The sequence below is a fragment of the Emydura macquarii genome, unplaced genomic scaffold, assembly GCF_026122565.2.
Source record: "Emydura macquarii macquarii isolate MOO-44397 ecotype Brisbane River unplaced genomic scaffold, CSIRO-AGI_Emac_v2 contig_573, whole genome shotgun sequence".
NCBI classification, from domain to species: Eukaryota; Metazoa; Chordata; order Testudines; family Chelidae; genus Emydura; species Emydura macquarii.
In genome coordinates, this window is record NW_027130710.1 from 1021063 (window position 1) to 1044707 (window position 23645).

The 23645-nt window shown below is 54.5% G+C and overlaps 2 protein-coding genes across 2 annotated transcripts; one reads left to right on the plus strand and one right to left on the minus strand.

Moving 5' to 3' along the window:
* Positions 1 to 264: 264 nt before the first annotated feature.
* On the minus strand, positions 265 to 4408 carry CUNH2orf68 (chromosome unknown C2orf68 homolog). Its single transcript, XM_067540308.1, has 4 exons — positions 4217 to 4408; positions 3420 to 3535; positions 2730 to 2875; positions 265 to 1971 (listed from the first exon to the last, which is right to left on the minus strand). The coding sequence occupies exons 1-4, from the start codon at positions 4330 to 4332 to the stop codon at positions 1849 to 1851; spliced, it is 501 nt and encodes a 166-aa protein (XP_067396409.1). The 5' UTR covers positions 4333 to 4408; the 3' UTR covers positions 265 to 1848.
* A 1240-nt stretch (positions 4409 to 5648) lies between these two features.
* USP39 (ubiquitin specific peptidase 39) lies at positions 5649 to 23303 on the plus strand. Its single transcript, XM_067540306.1, has 13 exons — positions 5649 to 6298; positions 7198 to 7267; positions 7834 to 7928; positions 9301 to 9437; positions 10840 to 10992; positions 12183 to 12408; positions 13319 to 13396; positions 14477 to 14544; positions 17536 to 17724; positions 17979 to 18121; positions 20055 to 20190; positions 20812 to 20898; positions 22798 to 23303. Exons 1-13 carry the CDS (start codon positions 5941 to 5943, stop codon positions 22843 to 22845), a joined length of 1788 nt encoding a protein of 595 aa, XP_067396407.1. The 5' UTR covers positions 5649 to 5940; the 3' UTR covers positions 22846 to 23303.
* Positions 23304 to 23645: the final 342 nt, after the last annotated feature.

Below are 23645 nucleotides of genomic sequence, written 5' to 3' on the forward strand. Positions count from 1 at the left end.
CGCTTGAAGATCTACGGCTGTGGAGCAAGGTGGTCTGATCATTGTGTGCGTAGCTACACACGAGCAGGGCTTTTGAAAGCATGTGGAGTGAAGTGATCCAGGCACATAAACGTTTGCAGGATCGTCTCCGGGGTATCTGGATGGCAGCAATGCCCGGGACGCCGCTGGGCCGTGCAAACACAGAACAAAAAGGCAGCTCCCAGCTGCGATTTGCACCAGTTTAATGACACCAGCGTGGCCCCCGCGAGGACACACTGATTGCACTTCAGCCTGAACCGATTCCCAGTCGACTTCAGTTAAACTGATGGAACCTGGTTTAAACAGAGATGCGTCCACATGGGAGGGTTTCACTCCATTTAAATGGCACCACGCTCCACGCAGCCCCCTCTAATGAGCCTCCTGAGGGGGCGTGAATCTTCTCCTGCAGGCTCACAGGAGTTCTGGGTCCTAGTGGGAATTAAACTCGCCACGAAGCAGCCCCACCTTTCTGCCATGGGAAGTAAATTGGTGCCACAGCTGTGTGGACGAGCGACGGGGTGAGGGGCAGGGGGGGCTGTGTGCGACAGCAGGGGGTGAGCGATCTGCTTTGGTGTGGGGAGATCTGTGGGGGAGGGAGAACTGAACACCCCAGGGGACCGGGCAGCACAACAACTGCCTTCCACTCTTATTGCTCAGTGGTCAGCGCACAGGAGAGGGAAGCCGGACGCCTGGGTTCTCTTCCCAGCTCTGCTGGGTGAGCTAGGCCAGGGTGAGGATACTCATCCATGTCGGGAGAGGGATGAGTCAAGGAAGATCTGGAAAGGGTTGTGACCCCCTCCCCGTCAGGGATCTCACGGGACTGCTCGTTACTACACACCCTGGTTCAGTTTTGTCAATACATTTATTGCCCCCCCGCGTTCGCGGTGCCGAGAGCTCCCTGGGACGGGCCCGGCTGCCCATGGCACGGGGCTCGTTCAGTTCTCCAGTCCGGCACTAGAACCTAGATGCCTGATGCGGCCCGGCTCCGAGGGTGCCACGTGCGCCAGGACGCCCGCCGGGCAGATCCAATGGGGGGCGGCTGGTTCCCCCACCCGGGAGGCAGGGCGTCCCTAAAGGGTCAGCGGCACATTCCCACCTGGGTGGGGGCGTGCGGCTCATGGGAACCTCTCAGCCACCAGAGCCATCCTGGTGCCCTCCACCCACCGCCCCAGCTGCCAGGGCCCGTACTGGCCGCCCGCCCGGCCCTTTCAGCCAGCCACAGAGCTCCTTAAACAACAGTCTGCCCGGGTGGGAGCCCCCGCCCCAGGAAACTGAGCCAAGACCCGCAGGCAGGACAAGGAGCAGCTCGGCCACCCCTAAAACAGAGGATAGCAGACTCCGGGGGTGGAATTCTAGGGGCGGGGGAGTCTGGGGGCGGGGAGATGGGAAACCAGGGGGATGGGGGATCCTGGGGGGATGGGTGTTTGGGAGCAGAGGAAGGGGAGCCCAGGGGATTGGGGAGCCTAGGAGAATGGGAGCCTGGGGGCAGAGTGGCTTCATGGGCCGCCAGCACAGGGACACCCTGCAGGCCTCCCCCGGCTCCCATGCACATGCTTTACCAGGCCTGTGCCTGAGCCCCTCTCCCTGGGCTGTACCCGGGGCTCCACTTGCCCCAGTTCCCAGCAGACCCCAGGCCGCCCCGCTCGGGAGCCCATAACTAGCAGCCAGTTCCTCCTGGGAGCACCTGCGCTGGGCCCTGGCTGCAGGGTTGGGAGTGGCAGGGAACAAACCCGCTCGGCACGTCTGTCCTCGCCCCCTCTCCCCCGGGGCCAGAGCCTCCAAACTAGCCAGCCAAAGTGCCACAGCTGCCCCTCCTGGCCGCCACCAGCCTCAGCGCTTCGCCCGCCGCTTCTGCAGCTCCTCCTGCACCCGCTGGGTCAGGGCCTCGCGCAGGGGCGGCTCCAGCGTGCTCCGGGCGCAGACCTTCTCCGTCACCTCCTCGGGGCTGTCGTCCTGCAGCAGGAGGAGCGGGGCCCGTGGTCAGCAGGCATGCCGGGGCTCCGGAAACTCCCGGCAAGCAGCTCCGGGACCAGCCCAGCCCTCCCTGTCTGCAGAGAGAGCAGCTGAGTGCCAGCTCCCTGCATGGCCCCAGGCAGTGTGTGCCAGTGCCCCACGTGACCCCCAGCGGTGCCCCCAGGCCGGACAGTCCCCAGAGCCTCGGCCAAGGATTCTGCCTGCTGAGGCTCCTGTCGGTGGCAGGGAAGGGCTGCTGGGCCCGCAGCTGGCATGTAAAGGAGATGGATGGGCTGGTGCCCCTCTGCCCCCCGGAGATGGGGGGAGGGCGAGAAATGGGGAAGGGCAATAAAACTGGAGACACCAATAGGAGGGAGAGAGTGCACAAAAGGCTGGAAGAGACAGCGCCTCCTGCTGGCCTCCCGTCCTGCTCCCCACAGCACTCCGCTGAATCCCTGCTCCCCGCAGCACGGCACCCGCTGAATCCCTGCTCCCCGCAGCACGGCACTCCGCTGAATCCCTGCTCCTCGCAGCACGGCACCCGCTGAGCCTCCGCTCCCCGCAGCACAGCACCCGCTGCTGAGCCCCATGCTCTGCTCCTTGCAGCCCGGGCGCTAACACCTCACTCAGTCATTGGGGTCAGCGCAGACCCAGAAAGGAGAAGCGGCCCCTACAGGCCCCCACCCTCCCCTGCCAGGAGATTCCCTTTCCTGCTGCCCCATTCTCCGGCCACCCCCTGGCCGGTGTGCCAGCCGCACCTGGTACACGATGACCGAGGTGACCTCGCCGCTGTCGGCCTCATATTCGAGGCAGAAGAGCTCCGTGCCGCGGGACTCTGGCTCGGTGCTGGAGCTGCTCTCGCTGGACCCCTCGTACTCTAGGCCGCAGGACGGGTCAGTTCTGCCTGGGGAGCAAAAGGGAGCTGATCAGGGGAGTGTGCCCCGGTGGCGCCTGCACCTACTCAGCGAACACAGGGCAACGGACTCCCTGGTACGGGGAATCTGCCAGGTTGAAGGGGTGTTGGTCTAAGGCCCGACCCGCAGCCCCTCGGAGCCCTGCTAAGCAGAAATGGCCTGTCGTGATTATCTTTGGAGGGGGACGGGCACCAGTTTAGGACGAGGCCCAGACTCAGCTCCCGCGGGCGACCCAGGGCTCCCGGGGGGAAGTTTAACCCCTGCTCCGTGACGCTGCCAGCAACAAAGGAAAGGGCTGCGAGCGACCCCACCTGATCCCCCTCGGCCTGACCAGTGGGTCAGACACCCCTCTGGGCCGCCACCATGGCACTGAGGTGCGGACACCGAACTCCGTAGCTTCACTCAGTGCAGGAGACAACTGAGCCCAAACGAGGACTGGGGGTGTGGAGGGAGCGCTCCCCCCACATCAGCTGTACACATCCCCCCTCCGCTTCCCAACAGGAGCACGGAGGGCTGGGTGCCGGCTATACTCACTGCTCCGGCGGGGGTGATACACCTGCTGGTCGGGTTTCCGGGGCCGGGGCGGGGTCGGCGTGTGCCTCTTCTTCACCTTCTCCTTGGCCTGCTTCATCTCCCGGTCATAGTCGTCCCTGGCGGGGAGGAGAGTGACGCTGCAGCTGGGCATGGGACCCGGGGAGCTGGGGCCCGGTGCAGGCCTGTCTGGGGAGGCCATTGAGTCACCGCGCCTGGGCGGGGGCGCACGTGGGGTGGGTTTGCAAACGACCTTTAGGGTGGGTCTTGCAGCAGGGTGAGGGGCGGGGGGGGAGGAGTTACCCCCCAATCTGATCCTGTTCTCCAGTGCCCCCCAACCCGATACAGGTTATCGGCCAAGGGGAATTAGGCACCTACCGTTTTCTCTTTGCTGCCCCATGCCCTGCTGCTGTTTGCGTGAGCAGCTGGGGGCCGTGCCCCCCAGGAGGCTCCAGGCTGAGCAGAGAAGGGGTAGGGCTGGGCGAGATGTGGGGAGGGGTCACAGCCAGGTTCTCCCAGCCCCACACCCAATGGGGCTGGCCAGGGCACCGCTCGGGTCCGGGTCCGGGTCCCCCCGTCCTTTCTGCCCCGCTGCAGCCAGGGCTGGGGGGGAGCAGCGGGGCAGGACCAGCACCTGGCGGGACCCGCTGGGGGAAGGCGGCTGGAGCCAGGTGCCGGGCTGGCAGCTCCGGGGTGGGCGGGGGGATCCCCGGGGAAGGGGCAGGGGGGTTCGGGGCCGGGATCCGGGACCGGCAGGGGGAGGATCGGGCCCGGTTCGGGGGGCGGGTCCGGGCCGGTACCTGGCGATCTGGTTCCGCCGGATGTGCCGCACGAAGCCGTGGCTCATGTCGAGCCGCCCCCCCGGCCGGCAGCCGCCCCAGGCCGGGCCCCGCTCCGCCTCCGGCCCCGCGTCCATCGGCCCCCGCCTGCCCACCCAGCGCCGGAGAGCGGCGGCGGCGCCGGGGCCCTGAGACCCGCCCCCGGCCCCGCCCGGCCGGGACTCCGCCCCTGGCTCCCCTCACCCCCCGGGACCGGCCCGGGGCACCCCCTGCAGCTGAGACCATCCACCCGCGTCCCCTTCCTGTGCCCCCCCGAGCCCCCCACCCTGCACCACCTGCACCGGGGCCCTTCATGCACATTGACCCCCCTGCCCTGTGCCCCCCCTCGCAGTCCCCTTTGCTCTGCCCCCTTCCCTGCCCCACCCGCCCCCAATGGGTTGGGGGAGCCTGACGCCCCTTTGGCCCTGGGGTGACTGACTTGTGGACGTGACTGATGCTCAGACGTGGCCTGGCTCCCCTCCCTCGGTGGCACTGCCAGCCGGGGGGGCACTAGATCGCAAAGCAGGAGCCAGGCCCAGGCGGGCATCGTGCACCCACTGAATCGAGGGGGGGCTACATCCACCCCGGCATAACGGCAGCTCCGTGGTCTCCGGCTTGTCTACACTGAGCTGTAGCATTTCCCTGTAGACACCACCCACGCCAGCAGGAGGGGTTCTCCGGACAGGTCAGTGTAGGTCATCCACCTCCCCAAGAAGTCGCGGGAAGAATCCTTCTGTCCACCCAGCGCTGTCTCTACCAGGGGTTAGTTTGGCTTAATCCCGCCACGGGGGTTGTGTGGGTGTGGATTTTCCCCACCTCTGAGCGATGTAGTTAAACCGATTTCATTTTCTAGTGTAGACCAGGCCTAAATCAAACCCCAAGAGTAGCGCCTCTGGTGATGGCAATGCTGAATAATAAAACCCCACTCGGAGTGTCACCGCGAAATACAAGGTGCTCACTCCGTATGTAAACAATCGGTTCCACCTTGAATTTCACTGCGATGCTCCAGGGAGTACAGGGCCCAGCCCTGAAGAAGAGCTCAGTGTAGCTCAAAAGCGTGTCTCTCTCCTTTCACCCCCAGAAGCTGCTCCGATAAAAGATGTGACCTTCCGCCAGCCGGGCGTGACACGTCCAGAACGCCACCGCCTCTTGCTGGCCTGGCAGTTTCAGGCCTTCATACGTCACGCGCTTGGCTTTTTAAAAGATGCTGACTGCTCAGGTCCCCCCCTCGCTTTCTGGTTTGTCAGGTCTCGGGAGTCCTGGTTCCCGGCTTTTCTCCCCAACCCCACGGTCTAGAAATCAGCGTGCTCCCCAAACGAGAGCCGGGAGTCTTGTGTCATCACTTGACTCCAGCAGCTGGGGCTTGAAGAGACAGGGGGTGGGAGGCAGGGGGTGGGGGGCAAGGTGAGGGCCAGGGGCAGTTGTGCAGACAGCAGCCCCTTGGGGAGCAGAATGAGGCCCACAGAGCCCCAAGTTACCGCCCAATGCTCACTGCATAAAAGGGAGACTGCCTCTTTAAATGTAACTCCGGGAACAGCGGCGGTCGGCCCATCCCACAAACATTGCCCGGACAGCCACGAATGCCCATGCGCGAAAGGACAAGTGGCCTCTCACTGTAAGAGTGCGCAGGCGTTAAACTGATCCACGCGCCTCCCGGCCCTTGGGACGGCTGTGCGCATGAGCTTGCTCCGGGCGTGTTACTGCACATGCGTGTGGCGAGGGCACGGGTAGGTCCGCTGTGCGCGCATGCGTCCGAGTGTCCCGGCGCGTGCGCAGTAGCGGTCCGGCGGAGTCGGAGGCGGGCGGCCCGGGCCGGGATGTCGGGCCGGCTGAAGCGGGAGCGGGACCGGGAACGGGAGCCCCGGGCGTCCCCGAGGAGCTCGGCGGCCTCGGGCCGGGGGAAGCGGGAGCCGGTGGGGTCGCGCGGCTCGTCGTCCCGAGGGAAGCGCGAGGCGGAGCCCGAGCGGGTCCGGGTGAAGCGCGAGCCCGAGGAGGGGCCGCCCCGCGTCAAGCGGGAGCGCGAGGCCGAGGAGGAGGCGGAGCCGCCGGAGCCCGCGCCCACAGGTGGGGGCGGGGCCCGGGCCCCAGGGGGCTGTTCGGGGGGGCTGTTCGGGGGGTGTGTGGGGGGTCCCGGGGGTTGGAGGGAGAAGGGGTCCCTGGGGGGGCAGGGACGGGGGGCAGGGAGGAGGGGCTCCTGGGCTGTAGCTGCGGTGGGGAGGGGCTATGGGGCTCCCTGGGCGGTTAGAGCGTCTCTGGGGCTAGAGGATGGGGGTGGCTCAGTGCTGTGCACCCCCCGAGCCTGGACTCCTGGTCTCCTGCCTCTGGGCCCTGACTCCCCGGGCCCACCATACAGCTGGGGCCAGAGCGACCTGCTGGAGCCTCCTCGCTCGGGGAGCTGAGGCCCCGGTGCAGCGTGTGCCACTGAACATGCGACAGGCAGCCGGAGTCACTCTGGTGCTGGAGGTCCAAGATGGGACCGATCCCCAGGACTCCTGGGTTCAGGTCCAGCTCTGCCTGATCCGCTGACCAAACTGGAAACCCTTCCCCGATTTGGTGCTTCTGTGTCCCCTGTGGTTGAGAGGGGGTTGGTGATACTGACCTCGCTTTGCCATCCCCAGGTGCGAAGTTCTGTGCATTGCTCGTAGGAAGTTTGAGTTTTAGGAGGAAATACTTCCATGCAAGTGAGGCGTAAGGGGAGAGGTGGCTTCTCAGTGGCCTTCCCAATGAGGGCTCTCTAGTCAGTGTAACTAGCTCTCGTGTGGAGTATGGCGTGCTGGTGTCATGCTCCCAGCAGCCTGCCTGGGTTGTTTTCTCCCAAGGAAATGCTATGGGATGCTGGGGTTTCTATCTCTGAAGCATTGCTTTTCAGCGGCAGGTACAACTTTAGGAAAACTGTTATTTCCTTGGCTGCTGGAATGATGCATGACTTGTTTCTAATCCCTTTGTGTGGGTGTTTGTTCCAGTGAGATATGGCCGATTTGACCCCGAGGACCGGCGCAGCAGACACTGCCCGTACCTGGACACTATTAACCGGTCAGTACAGAGACAAAGCAAACACTTGTAACACAGGCTGGGGCAGAGTAGAGACCTAATACATGAATGTCTGTGAGTGCATCTAGTATCCACAAAGTACCACAACTGTTCTCTGGAACAGCTGTCTCTCCTTAGGACTGGAATAGTAGCTGGTGCCACCAGGCAGGGGTGAGCTGCACCCACAAAGGTTGTTTCATGCCAACAGGAGGGACGGGACTAGAATAGCGAGGGACAGGGCACATCAGGATTTAGCTGCAGCTATCATTATAAAATGACATGAGATCTTAGTTCCTGTGAGAGCCCAAGATTGGGAGGAAGGGGTTCTCGCATTTTAGCTACGTACATGTAAGCGTGCTACTGAGCAGTCTGCCAATACCGCAGCACTTATCACGCATGGTCATTTTTCTATTGACATCTGTTTTCTTGAGCTCTGTCAGATTCATAAGAACTTAGGACAGGAGGGGACCTTCTGGGTCATAAAAGTTCAGTTCCCCTGTTATCCTAGGTAGTATTTGTCTGTCTGTTTCACGGTAGCTGATTTTAAACATACTAACCTGCCATTTCAGGAGCGTTCTGGACTTTGACTTTGAGAAGTTGTGCTCCATCTCACTCTCGCATATAAACGTCTATGCTTGCCTGGTGTGTGGGAAGTACTTCCAGGGTGAGTTCTCTCCTTTGCTGTATACCTGCCTCTGCAGCATACAGAAGCACTGATTAACTGGGTTATCCAGGGGTATTTGGACACTTACAGGAGTTTGCTTAAAGGGAAGGACGTTCCATTTGTCTTAAGTGAGAATTGTCTTTCGTCTTTTCCTGCGTGCCTTGAATTTCTAAAGCTATTTACCTTCAAATTGCTGCCAGAACATTGAGGAGCCTTTTTTTATCCACTGCTGTGGCTAGTGCAGGGGAGATAGCAAATGTGAGTGACTGGAGGCCAATTCTGCATGGATTTATTGCTCCTCTAAACATGCTACTAGGTGATGCCTTTGATGTTCTGTGGTTCCTTCTTTGCAAAATCCCCTTGAAATCAACATGGCCAGTGTCTTACTTCATTTTAGTGAAGCCATGTGCGGTTTAAAAGACAGTAGTGTGGTAAATAAATGAATGTTGAGAACTAACTATCATCAAGGAACAAGGCTCCTGTTTTAGCAGAAATCCTATAACTGGATCCTGGGATTCTTTTAGCTAAATCCCATCCTGCCTCTGTGGAACTCTACCTCCCGCATTTGTGAAGCTTTTTCAACATTTTCCTTCAAAATACCTCCAAAATCCCAGACCCCCTCCCAGACCTCCCCCTTCCCCTGAGGACTGTTTCCAAATATGTTGTTTGAAATTTAATGGTGTTTGTTAGATGCTCAGCAAAAGTGTCTAAAGCCAAAGGTTTCTAGCTTATTCCTCCTGAATAAATTTAACAATGAGGGTGGGGCATGGAGGTCTCTGGGATTCTCCTTTGGATTGTAAGTTTGTCTGTCTTGATCTGTAAAGCACCATGCACACCCCTGATGCGATAGAACAATTCTCTCGCCATCCTGTGACCGCCCTCTGTGTGAGGAAAGCTAGATGTTGCTTTCCCAAAGTCCACTATTGCCTTTGAGAGTCTTCAGATGATTGTGGGGTCCCCTGAGAACAATGCAAGACTATCCTGTTCCTCTCTCCAAAGGGCTGAGCAAGCTTCCTCTACAGCACTTGCCAGCCACTCTTTGGGGTGGGAATGACCCATGTAATGAACGGATGTTTTGGATGTACCTTTTAGAACTGAGGCGAGGGGTCACTGGCATACAGTGTGCTACCCCTCTGTAGTGCAGATGGCATTAAAACGACTCCTGCAGCCCAGTTTCCAGAACATACCCAATGAAGGACAAAACCAAACACCGCTCAAGGTATAGAGAGAGAACCCTGGAAATTGTTTGCCCCGCTCATCAGCTGCCTTTGCAGTGAGGCTTAAATCATTAGACGTCTTCTCCGTGCTGTCCCTTTGGCTTCCTTTTGCTGCATGCCATGTTCCTGACCTGCCTTTTTTCACCCTTCCGCAGGCCGAGGCTTGAAGTCTCATGCTTACATTCACAGCGTCCAGTTCAGCCACCACGTCTTTCTGAACCTCCACACCCTGAAGTTCTACTGCCTGCCGGACAACTACGAGATCATCGACTCCTCGCTGGAGGACATCACGGTACGTTGCTTTCCGGAGCTTCGCTGTCAGCGGTGCGCGGGCAGTGGGGAGGGGAGGGCATAAGAACGTGTTCTTTCAGGATACAGTATGGTTTGTGCCTGCATGGCCGCACTGCCTGTTGTGCTGTATGGTCCAGATACACACCAGCCCATTGATCTCCATGGGAACAGGACAGACTTGGGCAGACCTGATGGAATTGCTCCTTTAACTCACTGCCGAGAGGCCTGTGTATTTGGGGTAGACGGGCCTTGATCAGACCTTTGCTTGTGATGCTGGATGCAGAGTACTGGGTATAGGGTGGGAATTAGGGATTTTTTTAAATCAGTGAAATAGACTTTTGTACTCTAGTGTGAAGTAGTGCTTTGGGGCAGAGCTGTTAGTAAATGAAGTGTTATAGAGAGAAGAAGAATAGTGCAGGGGCTAAAACATTATCCAGAGACTCAGGTTCAATTCCTGCCACAGGCTCCCTGTGTGATTTGACAGGTCACTGAATCAGGCATTGTGGGACAGCTGTAGGAGGACTGTTAGGGTTGACATAAGTCACGTAGTGTCTACACTTGCACTGTGTCGGCCTCTGTAGGTTGATCATGGCTTGGTGCCATTCGAGGAGGTGGTTTTACTGCATTACCAGAACAGGGCGCCTATGCTGGTGGGAGATAAATCTGAGTGTAGACGCATGCATAAATAGGTTGATGCAAGGTGGCATATGTCGATATAACTTTAGATGGGAAAGTCGTTATGTACTTAAACTTTGATGTATGAAGACACCGACCATCCTAATTGTCCAGCATGATCTGCCTGATGATTCCCTAGGCCATACAGAAGATATAGCGTAGGCTTTTCAATCTTGGGTAGGTGTCTTTTCATGGCAGGGAACTGGTGAAGTTCTACGAGGGGCACTTTGGGCTGACAGATATCTTTACTTCAGTTACAGTTGCAATCTTCGCACTGAATTTTAAAAATATAGATTTTCTCACTCTTTGTTTATTTCCTTTTTTGCATTTTTCTTGCTTGGCCAGTGAAAATCAATGGAATCCATTCCACTTCTCTTTATGGTCAGTTTCCCTTTAGTTACTGGTTCCCCGAAGTTTGTGCTGTAAATGCTTTGGGGAGTTATTGCTTAAAAACTGTTTCCAGTGGAATTTAAAAGAAATGATGAATCTCTCATCTGTTTGTCTTACATTTTGTTAAAACCTTATTTTTTCAAAATCTTAATTCTGACCACTTAGAATTGCATGCCCCTTTAAAGTGATACCTTAGTTGGACTACGCTACCCATGCAGTAAACTGTCCTGGAAAAATCACCCCGTAATCAATATGGACCATGATGATGAAAGTCAGATCCCAGGAGCTGATGTAAAGAGCCTCTGAATTCTTAATGGCTCACCTTCTTTCTCCTTCAGTATGTGTTGAAGCCCACTTTCACCAAGCAGCAAATTGCCAATTTGGACAAACAAGCCAAACTCTCGCGGGCTTATGATGGCACCACGTACCTGCCTGGCATCGTGGGGCTGAATAACATCAAGGCCAACGACTATGCCAATGCGGTGCTCCAGGTACAATAGCTCTCATCACACTGCGCATAAAGAGTGGGCAAACTGTGTGTGCTTGGGGGCCACACGCACCCGGGGGGGGGTTCTACATTTCATACCCCACCTTTCCTCGGGAGCAATGTGGCCACATTTACTACTGATTGCATGCTGGGATTTGTAGTCTCTTTGGGCTCCGCCTCCGTGTTCAAGATGACTCATAGACTTTAAGGTCAGAAGGCACCAATATGATCATCTAGTCTGACCTTCTGCACACCACAGGCCACAGAACCTCGCCCACCCACTCCTGTAATAGATCCCTAACCTTGGCTGAGTTATTGAAGTCCTCAAATCATGGTTTAAAGACTTCAAGATACAGAGAATCCACCAGCAAGTGACCCATGCCCCATGCTGTAGAGGAAGGCGAAACCCCCCCCAGACTCTTTGCCAATCTGCCCTGGGGGAAAATTCCTTCCCGACCCCACATATAGCGATCAGTTAAACCCTGAACATGTGGGCAAGACTCACCAGCCAGACACCCAAGAAAGAATTCTCTGTAGTAACTCCATTGTAAGCTGATTGGACTCCTTCAGGCTGTTGCCAGTTCAATAGTGTCCCTAGTTGGGAAAAACTTAGGCAGCTTAGATTTAAAAGCTTTATTTAGTTAATTGCCAGGGAATTCCCACATGCAAAGCGAACTTAATATGGGCCACATCAGTGGCTGGGTGGAGGAGTGGGGATGGTGCCATGCTTTGGAGAATAATTGTGAGGGGCTTTGCTTCCATTTTAATTTAACTGTATCATCTCAGATACTGAAATTAATAAATTATTCCTAGAACAAAATATGGCAAAAAAGATCAGCAACGTCCTATTTCCTATGTTTGTTCTCCAAAGCTATCCTTGATCTAGATCCCTGTGCAGGGAGCCAGAATGTTAAATTATCTTGTGTGGGAATTGGAACCTCGGCAGATTTTCTTTGCCCTTTATCCTCGTGTCTTGTGGGGGAATATGAGTCCAAGGGGAGCCTTAACCTGAAGCATGTGTCCATAGTAAGCACAATCTATCAGCTAGTACTTAATCAGTCTTCATGTGCTTGGGAGCAAATGAGTCTGGAGGTGGAGCATGTTTTTGGTCGGGAGAGCTCTGGACCGGCTGCTGGGGAGCGTGCTGGGCTGAGTGGCGTGCTTTGCCACTGACCTTTGAATGTCTGTGCCCAGGCCCTGTCTAACGTCCCCCCTCTGAGGAACTACTTCCTGGAGGAGGAGAACTACAAGAACATCAAGCGTCCGCCAGGGGACATCATGTTCCTGCTCGTCCAGAGGTTTGGAGAGCTGATGAGGAAACTGTGGAACCCCCGAAATTTCAAGGCTCACGTCTCCCCCCATGAGATGCTGCAAGCTGTGGTCCTGTGCAGTAAGAAGACCTTTCAGATCACCAAGCAAGGTGAGACCAAGGGAAGATCTTTAGCACCTCCCTTTTCCTCCAGCCATGCAGCAGAGCCCTAAAGCATGGTGGCCTGGAGCAGCGGTTGACACAATGGGAGGTTGGGTTGCACTGGGAAGGGGATTTCATGTATTATCTGCAATGTGACACCTCAGAGGGAAAAGCAGAGATCACGCTAGTCTGAGGTCCTGGGCAGACTGCATTTGTCCCTGGGCCGGGGTCAGAACGATACTAGATCAACGAACTAGCGATGATGGAGAGACCTGATTAGGGCAGGGCTGGAAATGAATGCTTTTTACCACTTGAAATCCACTGTTTCTGCCTGGTATTTATTCTTGCCCCTCAAAGTCTGTGGAACAATGGACTTTAAATCACATTTTGATTTTCTCTTTGGATTTCCTCCACTTGGATTCTAGTGTGATTCTATCCTGAGCAGAAAATTACCATTCTGTATCGTCTGAATGCTGAGAGCAATCACCTCTCTGGTGCTGGGTGTGCCACAGTACGAACGTGTACTGCAGTAGCACCTCCGTAATGGCCCAGCCCCTCTTCAGAACAGAACAAAAAGATGGTTCCTGCCCCAAAGACCTTACAAATAAGTATGAGATAAGAGACACCAGAGGGATACAGACAGACAGGGAAGCATGAGGAAACAGTGAGATAAAATTGGTCAACATGATGGGCAGTGGTCACAGCACACCAGGTTCCTTATGGAGCAGCATATGGTAGGAAGTTGAACCAGCAGAGAATTAAATCCTTTTCATTGTGATTGTCATCGTACGGTACCAGATAACAGGCTCCTAGGAAGGGAGTTTAACTGACTGGCTCTGTGTGAACTCCATCAGCTGTTGGCTTCCTCCATTGATTTGTGGCCATGCCTTATTTCCCCCCAATGTCTTCCTGTTTGCAGGTGATGGTGTTGACTTCCTCTCCTGGTTTCTAAATGCCTTGCATTCGGCTCTTGGCGGGACAAAGAAGAAGAAAAAGAGTAAGTTGGGTAAATGATGTTTCTGAGACTGCTGCTTGTTTGATAGGGTGTTCAGTCGTGTATTTGGAGAATAGGCTTCCACCAAGTTAACAATTTTAGTTTGCTTGTTAAAAAAAAAAAACCAGAGAGCGCCTCCCAGTGAAGGCCTGCCCTCCCCCCCAATTCCCTCCCAAGATACTTGCTTTGTTTGAGGCAACTGAGTTTCTGGCGCGCTCCCAATTCTTGTGTCAAACACCAGCCACAGCATCAAAAGGAGAAAAGCTATTGTCATGTGTTTACAAGTCAATCGGAATATTTATTGTTGTAAACAGTCCAAAATGAACCAGGTTTTCAAAATAATAAGACAACTTTAATGTACGTAAATATAGCAATAGAAGTCTAATTGATGGTAACTAAGTAGGATTTCTAGAATTTCTTCAGAATTCTGTATTCAACTCCTCCCCAACCATCCCCCCCCCCCCCCCCCCCCCACACACACACACACACACACACACACACACAACTCCTACCGGAGCAAAGACGTGCAGCCTTTGGCCCAGAATCCTCAGCCTGGCTCCTGGTCTCATCTCTCCAGGTTAGGATTCTTCCCACTTTAGATGGAGCGATTGAGCTTTTAACCCTGGTTAAACCCCATCTTCCTCATACAGATTCCAGCTGCAGATGCTGGCTTCTTTACTTCAGAGCCTTCTGATAGTCTTGGGCATTGTGATTTCAGCCGTGCAGCTGGCTGATGGCTCCATGGCACCAGTCTGTTAGTCACACACTGCCTCAGCATTCTCTTCCCTAAATGTCCAGTGCAGTGCGACAGCCAAGCCAAGACACCTTTAGGCATGACGAGAGAACCTTGTCCAGCAATCTGTTTCTTGTGCTGCTCTGGTACATTTCACTCGTTCCTCTGAATTTGCTTTTTCTGAATGTGCTGGTGACAGGAGCTTCCTGCCTTGGGAACTGGCACTGCCCCCACAACTGGGGTGCTTCATAAATGGCTTTCAAACCAGAGCCTTCTCTTCAGAGCTCTTCTTGGTCACTGGTAATGGTTCTTTGTGCTCTCTGTGTGTGTTTGTGTGTGTGTGTTCACAGCCATCGTGACTGATGTGTTCCAGGGTTCCATGCGGATCTTCACCAAAAAGCTTCCACACCCTGACCTGGTGAGTTTGCTTGGCCCTGACCCCTCTGGGTTTGTGCCCATCCTTCACATGTGGAAGTCCAGGTGCAGTGGATCCCATGGGTGCATCGGGGGGAGGGAGGTGCCACCCATGCACACCCCAGCAGGCCTTGTGCTGTACAATTTGCACTCATGATTGATGGGAGTTACTGCTGTAGGAAATTCTAATGGAGGCTGCAGGGTCACGTAGAGGAACTACAATGACTGCAGGTCACCTCCCCCAACACCTGTTACCGATGTGTCTGCATTGCCCATTGCAGAGCCAGTGAAACAAATGTCAAGCAATGAAGGCTTACTATCCAAGGCGATTGTAATGTAGGATCAAGACAGACCTGTCAAGTCTGCGACCCTTTCCATGTGCCACCACAGTTCTGCTGGGATGGGAGCATAGGTGGCTGAAACGAGTCACTAGAGAGGCGAGGTGGGCAAGGTCATACCTTTTATTGGACCAACTTTTGTTGGTGAAAGAGACAAGCTGTTGCTCTTACACAGAGCTCTTGTTCGGGTCTGGGAAAGGTACTCAGAGTGTCACAGCTAAATACAAGATGGAACAGATCGTTTTGTATAAGTAGTTAACACACATTATAAAAGATTATTCAAGGTGAAGTGGCCAGCTAACACCTTCGATCATAGGACAAAGAAGGGGCTTGTGAGTTACAGATTGTTGTAAATCCAGTGTCTTATATTAAGTCCATGATTTTTAGTATCAGGCAAAGTTATGAATTTAGGCTCCCAGGCTGGCCTTTTGAAGGTGTTGTGCAGGCTTCCTTTGAGGATGAGACTGGAAAGGTCAGATACGGAGTGATCTCTTTGTAAAAAGTGTTTGTTCATGAGCGATAACATTTCTGTCTTTTATCACTTTTCTGTGTGATTCCATTGGAGAGTGTAGTGATCGTTTAGTTTCACCCACTTAGTAGTTGTTGTTTGGTGCACTGGATGAGGTGCATCACATGTTGTGATAGGCATGTGTAGGACCCATGGATCTTGACAGGTGTGTGGTGGAGGGTATTGATCATCGTAGCAGTGGAGATATGTCTGCAGGTTTTGCATCTGTTGTTATCGCAGGATCTGGTGCTGCTTTGTGTTGGTGGGTCCTGGTCTGTGGGGGGGCTTGTTTCTGATGCTGACTGTGGTGAGGTTGTGGTGTTGTTTGAAGGCCAGAAGAGAAGTAGGTGTGGTGATCTGTGAGGTGGAGTCAGCAAAAGAATTCTTCTAGCTCTCCCCATGTCAATGTGGTATAAGGTTCCTGGGGGAGGGAGGGGACTGGGGCAGTGCAGAAGATCAGTCCCTTGGAGAGTACAGATAATTCAGCTCCAGTTAGGAGTAGTCTTGATAAACCGATGCTATTGGGGTGTTGGGTAGTATCCATGAGGTGGGTCCTGGTTCCGTTCCTCCTGAAGGTGGTGGTCTGTGGGTTACGGAGTTGTTGCAGTTGGTTCCACTTTTTGTTTTTGTGTTAGATGGCTGCCATCGGGTTTCTTGCATGATGTCTTGGTAGGTTTCCTGATTTCTTTTTCCTTCCAGTGTGAGGGAGTGTGTGGTGATTCCTTGTTTGAGGTAGCCCCTGCTGGAGTACGTGAGGTGCTGGTGATGCTTCCCCAGTTTTTCTGCAGTCCTTCTGCAGAGCTGTTCAGCATATTTGGAGTTGCATGTAGTGGCCAGAGAGCTATATCTGGTGAGCCCCCTGGGGCTGGTGATTTGTTTCTTGCACTTGCCCAAGAAGTAGACATTGCTGTTAAGTTTTGCTCCTTTTTTCATCTTTTTGTGGGTTTTCCATTTCCATTGTGGAGTCACTGCACATTATTGCCACTAGGCGGTGCCAACCCTGAACGAATCTAAGTTAGTCACACATGCAGCATTGTCCATTTAAAGATGCAGAAAGCACTTTCACCCCTTAATGGTGCTGAAATCTTTTACATTACGGACATGGTATGTGCTATCAGGCACATGGAGATATTATTTCTTTGTGTTGGAGTGGCTCTCAAAGGCGCCCAGCTGAGATCAAGGACACACAATGCTGGGCACTGCACAGACATATTGTAAAACAGTCCCCACTCGTTAAAAGCGTGCAGTCTAAATAGACAACACAGACACAGTTTTTATATCTGCAGTGCTACAAACTGTGACGTTTCATCCAGAGGAACTCATTCGTGGTTTTGACCCAGGCGTGCCCTGAGAAACCATCATGGGCATGGCTTGTATGATGGAGAAACACTGGGGGCCGCAGGCCAAAACTAAAAACTGCAGCTTCAACTCCTTCCTGCAGAGCAAGCTGTGTAGCCTGCAGGAGGCACTACAGGACTGCTGGAGTGGGAGGGGTGGCGGGCCCTCCTGAGACACAATGTCGCTTGAATTTGCTGTTCTATTGGAAGAGACCATGAGGCGTCTTTGGCAGCTTATTTTGATTTGGTGCCTGTGTAGGTTAACTCAGTGCTGCGATTTCTGGTGTCTCTTGTTCCCATAGGTTTCCCTATGCTAGGGAGACAGCAGTAGCTGCAAACGCTCCGGAAACACAGCTCACAAATGGAGCTGGCTGGTGAGATGAACACTTGGTGCTGGTTTTGTGATGGGGCTGGTGGTGCTAAGATGTCCCAGCCCCTCACCTGCTGCAGAGCTAGGGGTCAAAGCTGGAGTGTTCAGATCCTAAGCTCCCCTCTGTTGCACAGCTCCCCCTCACCAAGACCCTCATTCTACAAGGAAAGTCGTGCAGGCAGCGTCCTGTGGGTGTCCTTCCATGATCATACAATGTAGCATGGTTAGTCTGGGTTAGCAGCTGCTGAAGATTGGAGTAGAAGGTGATGCAGGTCACGGCTGGGATGGCAGTGGCTACGTAGGGGGAACTCGCACTATGGCTAGTTGCAGGCAGTGCACACTGTCTTAACTGTGGGCCCCGTCTCCCAAAATGTGTGGTTTAGGTACGTCCCAGGTGCTTTGCTGTGCTAACCCAGGGGCTTGTGTCCCCGCCTCCCCATAGCCAGCAGAGGAGAAGGAGCAGCTGCTGCTAAACGATGAGTACCTGGAGACCATGGTGGAATCCACCTTCATGTACCTGACCCTTGACCTCCCCACCGCCCCGCTGTACAAAGATGAGAAGGAGCAGCTGATCATCCCCCAGGTGCCGCTCTTCAACATCCTGGCCAAGTTCAACGGCATCACTGAGAAGGTAACTCCGCCCTCCCCCGAATCCCCTGCAGTGCCGCCCCCTGCCTCTAGAGGTGCACTTCCCTGCCCCCCGCCCGTCCCTGCTCTGCTGCTTGCATTTGGGGAGAAGTAACAAATCCGCTAAGGCGCCTGGCAGATCTAAGGCAATGTTGTGGGTGCTGGTAGGGCAGAGTGAGGAGCGATGTGCTCTCCTCCGCCCTGGCCACCTGTGGGTCTCTTGTTGCTGGCGGTTGAGTCTCTGTCTCCTTGCTCCAGGAGTATAAAACCTACAAGGAGAATTTCCTCAAGCGCTTCCAGCTGACCAAGCTGCCTCCCTACCTCATCTTCTGCATCAAGAGGTTCACCAAGAACAACTTCTTTGTGGAGAAGAACCCCACCATCGTCAACTTCCCCATCACGTAGGTATTGCCTGGGCCCAGCTGCGGGGCTTGGCGGAGCTGCAGCTCCATCTGTGGTTTCTATAAAAGGCCCGTTGCTTTGGGAACTGCTGCACCCGCTCTGAGAATGGAGCCGATGAGTCCCAGCCCTGCCTGTCTCCAGGTGGCTGCAGAGGGGCGCTGCCAGGGGCTGGTGTGGACCCCACCCTTGTGGGATACATTGGGTCAGAGGATTACCTCCACGCTTTGTTTAGCGGTTTGGCCCATTCGGATAAAAGCACACTATTTATATGGACACTCAACCCTGGGAAACATCCCTGTGTAGCAAGACACCTCAGGGAAATGCTCTGTACAGAGCATGTAGACGTGTGCTGATACCAAACACCGAATTGATGGGCTTGTGGCTAAGGCACAGGACTGGGACCCTGGAGACCTGGCTTCAGTTCCTAGCTCTGCCACAAACGCCCTGTGTGACCCTATGTGATGTTCCCCCCCCCTGCAATCTGGACTGGTGTGTAGCTGTGTCACCCCAATTCCTCACTCCTGGGCCCCGACTTAACCCACTTCGCTGTGTGAACCACCCACTCCGGGGTCAGCCCACACCCAGCCTCCTGTGAGTAACCGGTCCCTGGCCTAGAAGGAGTGCCTCTGGCCAGCCCCCCATGGGATAGACTCCCAGCAAACACCCCCAGGCCCAGATGCAACCCCGGGAACTGCCGTGTCGCAGGGTTCAGTGCTGCACCCTGCAAACTCAGTTACATTTCTCCGTCAGTTTATCAAAGAAATTGATATGCAGCAGCTCTGTCACTCTAAGCGAGGTCTCTGCACACTCTGCATTCAATCCACATGCACTGTTTTAGACAAAACAAACTAAGTTTAATGACTACAGCAAGATTTTAAGTGAATATGAATCAGATTAATATAAATCAAGAGTTTAATAATGTGTCAAGGAGTTAGTTACAATCAACTAAAAGAGAACTCGCATCCTAAACTAAGATGAATATTTCCATAGCTTTACAGTCTGATGTTGGCTTACCACACAGGCTGACTGCGACGCCTCTAGCACCCAGGCCTTTGCATCAGACACTAGACGGTTACACTGTAAGGGTGAACATGAATGATACACAAATCACACATGAGGGAACAGCGTGTCACACTCTAGGCAAGTCCCTGCCCCGCTGTGCCTCAGTTTCCTCATCTGTAAAATGGGGTTGATCCTTCCGGGTCTCCTAGGGGTCTGGTGGGATGACCGCCGTACTATCTGCAAGATGCGGACATCGGGGAGGGCAGATACAGAAACCAATGGAGCTCAGCCTTGCGAGATCTCGTTTGGGCCCCCTGCTCTCAAGAGCCCTGTGTGTGGCTGCAGTGCCACACACTGTCTGTTCTGCTCCTGGAGTCTGTAGGCCGGCGTGTTGTGCATCGACATGGAGCTGACCGTACACAGTTCCCGGGCTGGAACTCCCTGTTTAATGGGTGCTAGGGCAGGGGTGTTGGAACGTGTGGTTATGACTAATGGGGAACATGACATTTAGCTGCAGCCCTTGTCTGGTCACCAGTAAAGTCATCTTTTTCTTTTGCTCTGAGTGTTAAAAATGCTCTGTGCAGACTGGTCTCAGCCAGAACACGGCCCCCTTCTAGTTCCAGAGCAACACCAGCTTGTCCTCTGGCGGTGATGATCCAACCTTGCATAGCAACAGATGAGACACCTCCGTGATAAGTGATAGGGGGTTGCATTGCTCTGATTTACATGCACATGGGGCTGACGGCTCCGTGACGACAATCTCAGCTAGCTAAGGAGCTAACCTCCCGCTCCAGCCTCCCAGGGCATCGGCTTGCAATGTACGGGCGGGACACTGGAACTCCCTGATTCCGAACGCAGACTGCAGCACCTGCTGCCTTTTCAAGGTCCTTTGCCCTCACGATGCTGCTCTTCCTCCTCCTCCTCCTGCAGGAATGTGGATCTCCGGGAATACCTGTCTGAGGAAGTGCAAGCGGTTCATAAGAACACCACCTACGATCTTATCGCCAACATCGTGCATGACGGGAAACCCACCGAGGGCTCCTACAGAATTCACGTGCTGCATCACGTGAGTGACCGGAAGGGCGGGGTTTAGCGGCTCCCTTCAGGGTGCGTGCTGCAGAGCGCCCCATGTCCCTGCTTGCCCAGTGGCTTGCAGTGTTCCCTTGGGGCGTGGCGGCTCCCCTCTCTGGGGAGTTAGCCCATGCAGAGGTGGCTGATGCTAGCTCGCCGCCTAAGGCTGATTCCTAGTGGCTGCTGTAGCGGGAAGCTGAGGATCCATCCGCCATTCGCTCTTTAGCCTGCACAGCTGCAGAGGACAGCACTTGGGGCTCGCCCAGCACCTCTGCTCCCTGAATAGCCCCAAAGATGAGCACAGGTAGCAGCTGGCCATAACCTGCTCCCCGGTCCAGATGCATCCTGCTGAGGTGTGCTGGCGAAGCGGCGCCCCAGCCGCTGGGCTTCTGTGCTCATCGACCAGCTGCTTTGTGCCGGGGTGGGTGATTGCTTGGAGAGCCGGGGAAGAACTTCCTAGCACCTGCTTTGCTCTGTTGCTATGGCAAGGCCAGACAGTGGCTCAAAACAGTTGGCTGAGCAGCATGGTTCTCTGGAGCCCAGAGTGTCAGAACCAGCACTGCAGTAAGATCTGCTTTAATAACGGTCCTCCCCTTTTTGCACTGGTTTTTGGCAGGGTACGGGCAAGTGGTACGAGCTGCAAGACTTACAGGTGACGGACATTCTGCCCCAGATGATCACGCTCTCAGAGGCCTACATCCAGGTGAGCATACTGTTGTCTTCAGTGCAGGGCGGTCTTCTCCACTGTGTGGGGTGGTTCATTCTACAGCTGAGGGAACATCATAATCCCCGGTGATCTAACAAGGTGATCTCTGCTGACAATGTAGGGGCGTTCAAGATGGGCTTGGCTTTTCTGCCGTCCCTGGTCTCAGCACAACATGGCAGATCTGAGCTGCTGTTTCAGAGCTGTGTAAAGGAAACTTCTGCTGCAGCTGGTTTAGCATCATCTCTAGCACAGACGCCCCTGTGCGTCTCAGGAAAGGAAGTGGTGGTCCCTTGTGGGGAATGTGGACAGTGTATGTGGGGGGTGTAGAGGGGTTGTGATGAGTTATTCATTGCATACTAGTAAGTGCTGACCAATGATGGGAAGGATGGGAGGCTTTGCTATCGCAACAGTGCTGGTGGCGGTGTTCTTCTGTCTCTAGTGCAGCGTGTCCTGGGTATAGACCGTGCTGGGCTCTGATCAGGAATGGCTTGATGGGATAAATGTTGTGGTGAAACCATGGTGTCGTGGTGATAAACCCTCAGGCATGCAGCATATGAGTCACTGCCCACAGAGAGGCCTCCAGCAGTCACCTCATCCTGCGGCAGGGAGTGGGCAGGGCAGCCTGTATTTAGAAAGTGGAGCTCATAAGAATACTTAGTGCGTCTCATCTGTACTTCTCCAAGGGTGGCAGGATTGCTCAGTGGTCAGCTCACTAGTCTGGTGCTAAGGAGACCCAGATTCGATTCCTGGCTCTGTCACAGACTCATAAGAACGGCCACACTGGGTCAAACTAATGGTCCATCTAGCCCAGCATCTTCTCTCTGCCAGTGGCCGGTGCCAGGTGCTTCAGAGGGAATGAACAGAAAGAAGAGGGCAATTACTGAATGGTTCATCCTCTGTCACCCAGGCCCGGCCTTTGGCAGACAGAGGTTTAGGGACACCGAGAGCATGGGATTGCGTCACTGACCATCTTGGCTAATAGCCATTGATGGACCTATCCTCCAGGAACTTCTCTAATTCTTTTGGCCTTCATGACATCCTCTGGCAACGAGTTCCACGTGTTAACTGTGCGTTGTGTGAAGAAATGCTCTTATGTTTGTTTTAAACTTGCTGCCGGTTAATTTCCTTGGGTCTTGTGTTATGTGAAGGGATAAATAACACTTCCCTATTCGCTTTCTCCACACCAGTCATGATTTTACAGACCTCTAGCATATCCCCCTTTAGTCATCTCTTTTCTAAGCTGGACAGTCAGTCCCAGTCTTTTTAATCTCTCCTCATATGGAAGCTGTTCTGTACCCCTAATTATTTTTGTTGCCCTTCCAGTATACAATTTTTGAGATGAAGCAACCTGAACTGCATGCAGTATTCAAGGTGTGGGCACACTGTTGCTATATGTAGTGGCATTATGATATTTTCTATCGTATTATCTATCCCTTTCCTAATGGTTCCTAACATGCTGTTGGGTTTTTTGAGTGCCGCTGCAGATGTTTTCAGAGCACTATCCATGATGACTCCCAAGATCTTTCTTGAGTGGTAACAGCTAATTTAGACCTGTTGTTTTCTGTGTATAGTTGGGGTTATGTTTTCCAGTGTGCATTACCTTGCACTTGTCAGCATTGAATTCCATTTGCCATTTTGTTGCCCAATCACTCACTCTAGGGAGATCCCTTTGTAACTCTTCACAGTCACCTTTGGAGTATCCCCATTTTACAGAAGGGGAAACTGAGGCACATAATTGACTTGCCCAAGGTCACTTGGAATCAGTGTTGGTCAGAAACAGAGCCTGGCTCTCCTGCCCCCGAGCCCCATGCCTTCTCCCCTAGGCCATGCTGCCTTCCTGAGTTCTGCTGAGGGCAGGAAACAAACCCCAGACTGACTGGTTTCCTTTCTTTGCAGATCTGGAAGAGGCGGGATGATGATGAGACCAATCAGCAGGGGGCATGAGGGAGACTGGAGCGGTACCGGCATTTACTGCCACCCTCTCCAGCGTGTACCAGCAGCACCCATCTGCCTGGGCAGCTTCTCCGCCAGCCGCAGAGGTGGGATGGAGTCTCACACCACCCAGTGCCCTTCAGTTGCTCAGCAGGTCTCTGGCTGCACGCCGGCCCCGGCACACCTTGCTCTGTATTGGCCATGGCAGAGGAAGCCGATTCAGGCTATCGTGGGCAGCCGTCTGTCTGGAAAACTCTTCTGGGAACCCAGCCTGTTCCCCTTGTTTTATGCCCCACTGACTTCGCTAGGCAAAGCGCTGATCATTCCAGCCGTATTGCCCATGGCTGGGTGCTGGACCAGACCATGCCCAGGGCATAGTGATTAGCGAGGCCTGGAGCAGGAATGGCCACTCTTCTGCTCTCCAGTCCTGCTTCCTCTTGTGAATTAAAGGAGTTCAGGCCCGTTTTTTATTTCACTTGTCTGGCCCCGTTGCTTCTGAAACCCCGTCTGTTCTGTGAGCCTGCTTCCGTCTCCACTGGGGCCCTGCAGCCACTGCGCTACCCCACAGCTGTGCGGGGAGGAACGGGGCATCTCACACCCCGTCAGAGCGGTGAGAAGCCTCCCGTTGGCTGCCGGAGTTTAGGGCTGTCTCCCTTCCCCCCCGGGCACAGCTTCTGTTTGAGTGTGATGCCAAGCGGGCCAAGGACGTGTTCCCCACAGAGCGACGCGGAGCAGCGTCTCCGCTCGTTAATCCCTCACACGAGGGAGCGTCTGCCTGAGCGCGTCCCCTCCCTCAGCTTGGACCGGACCCT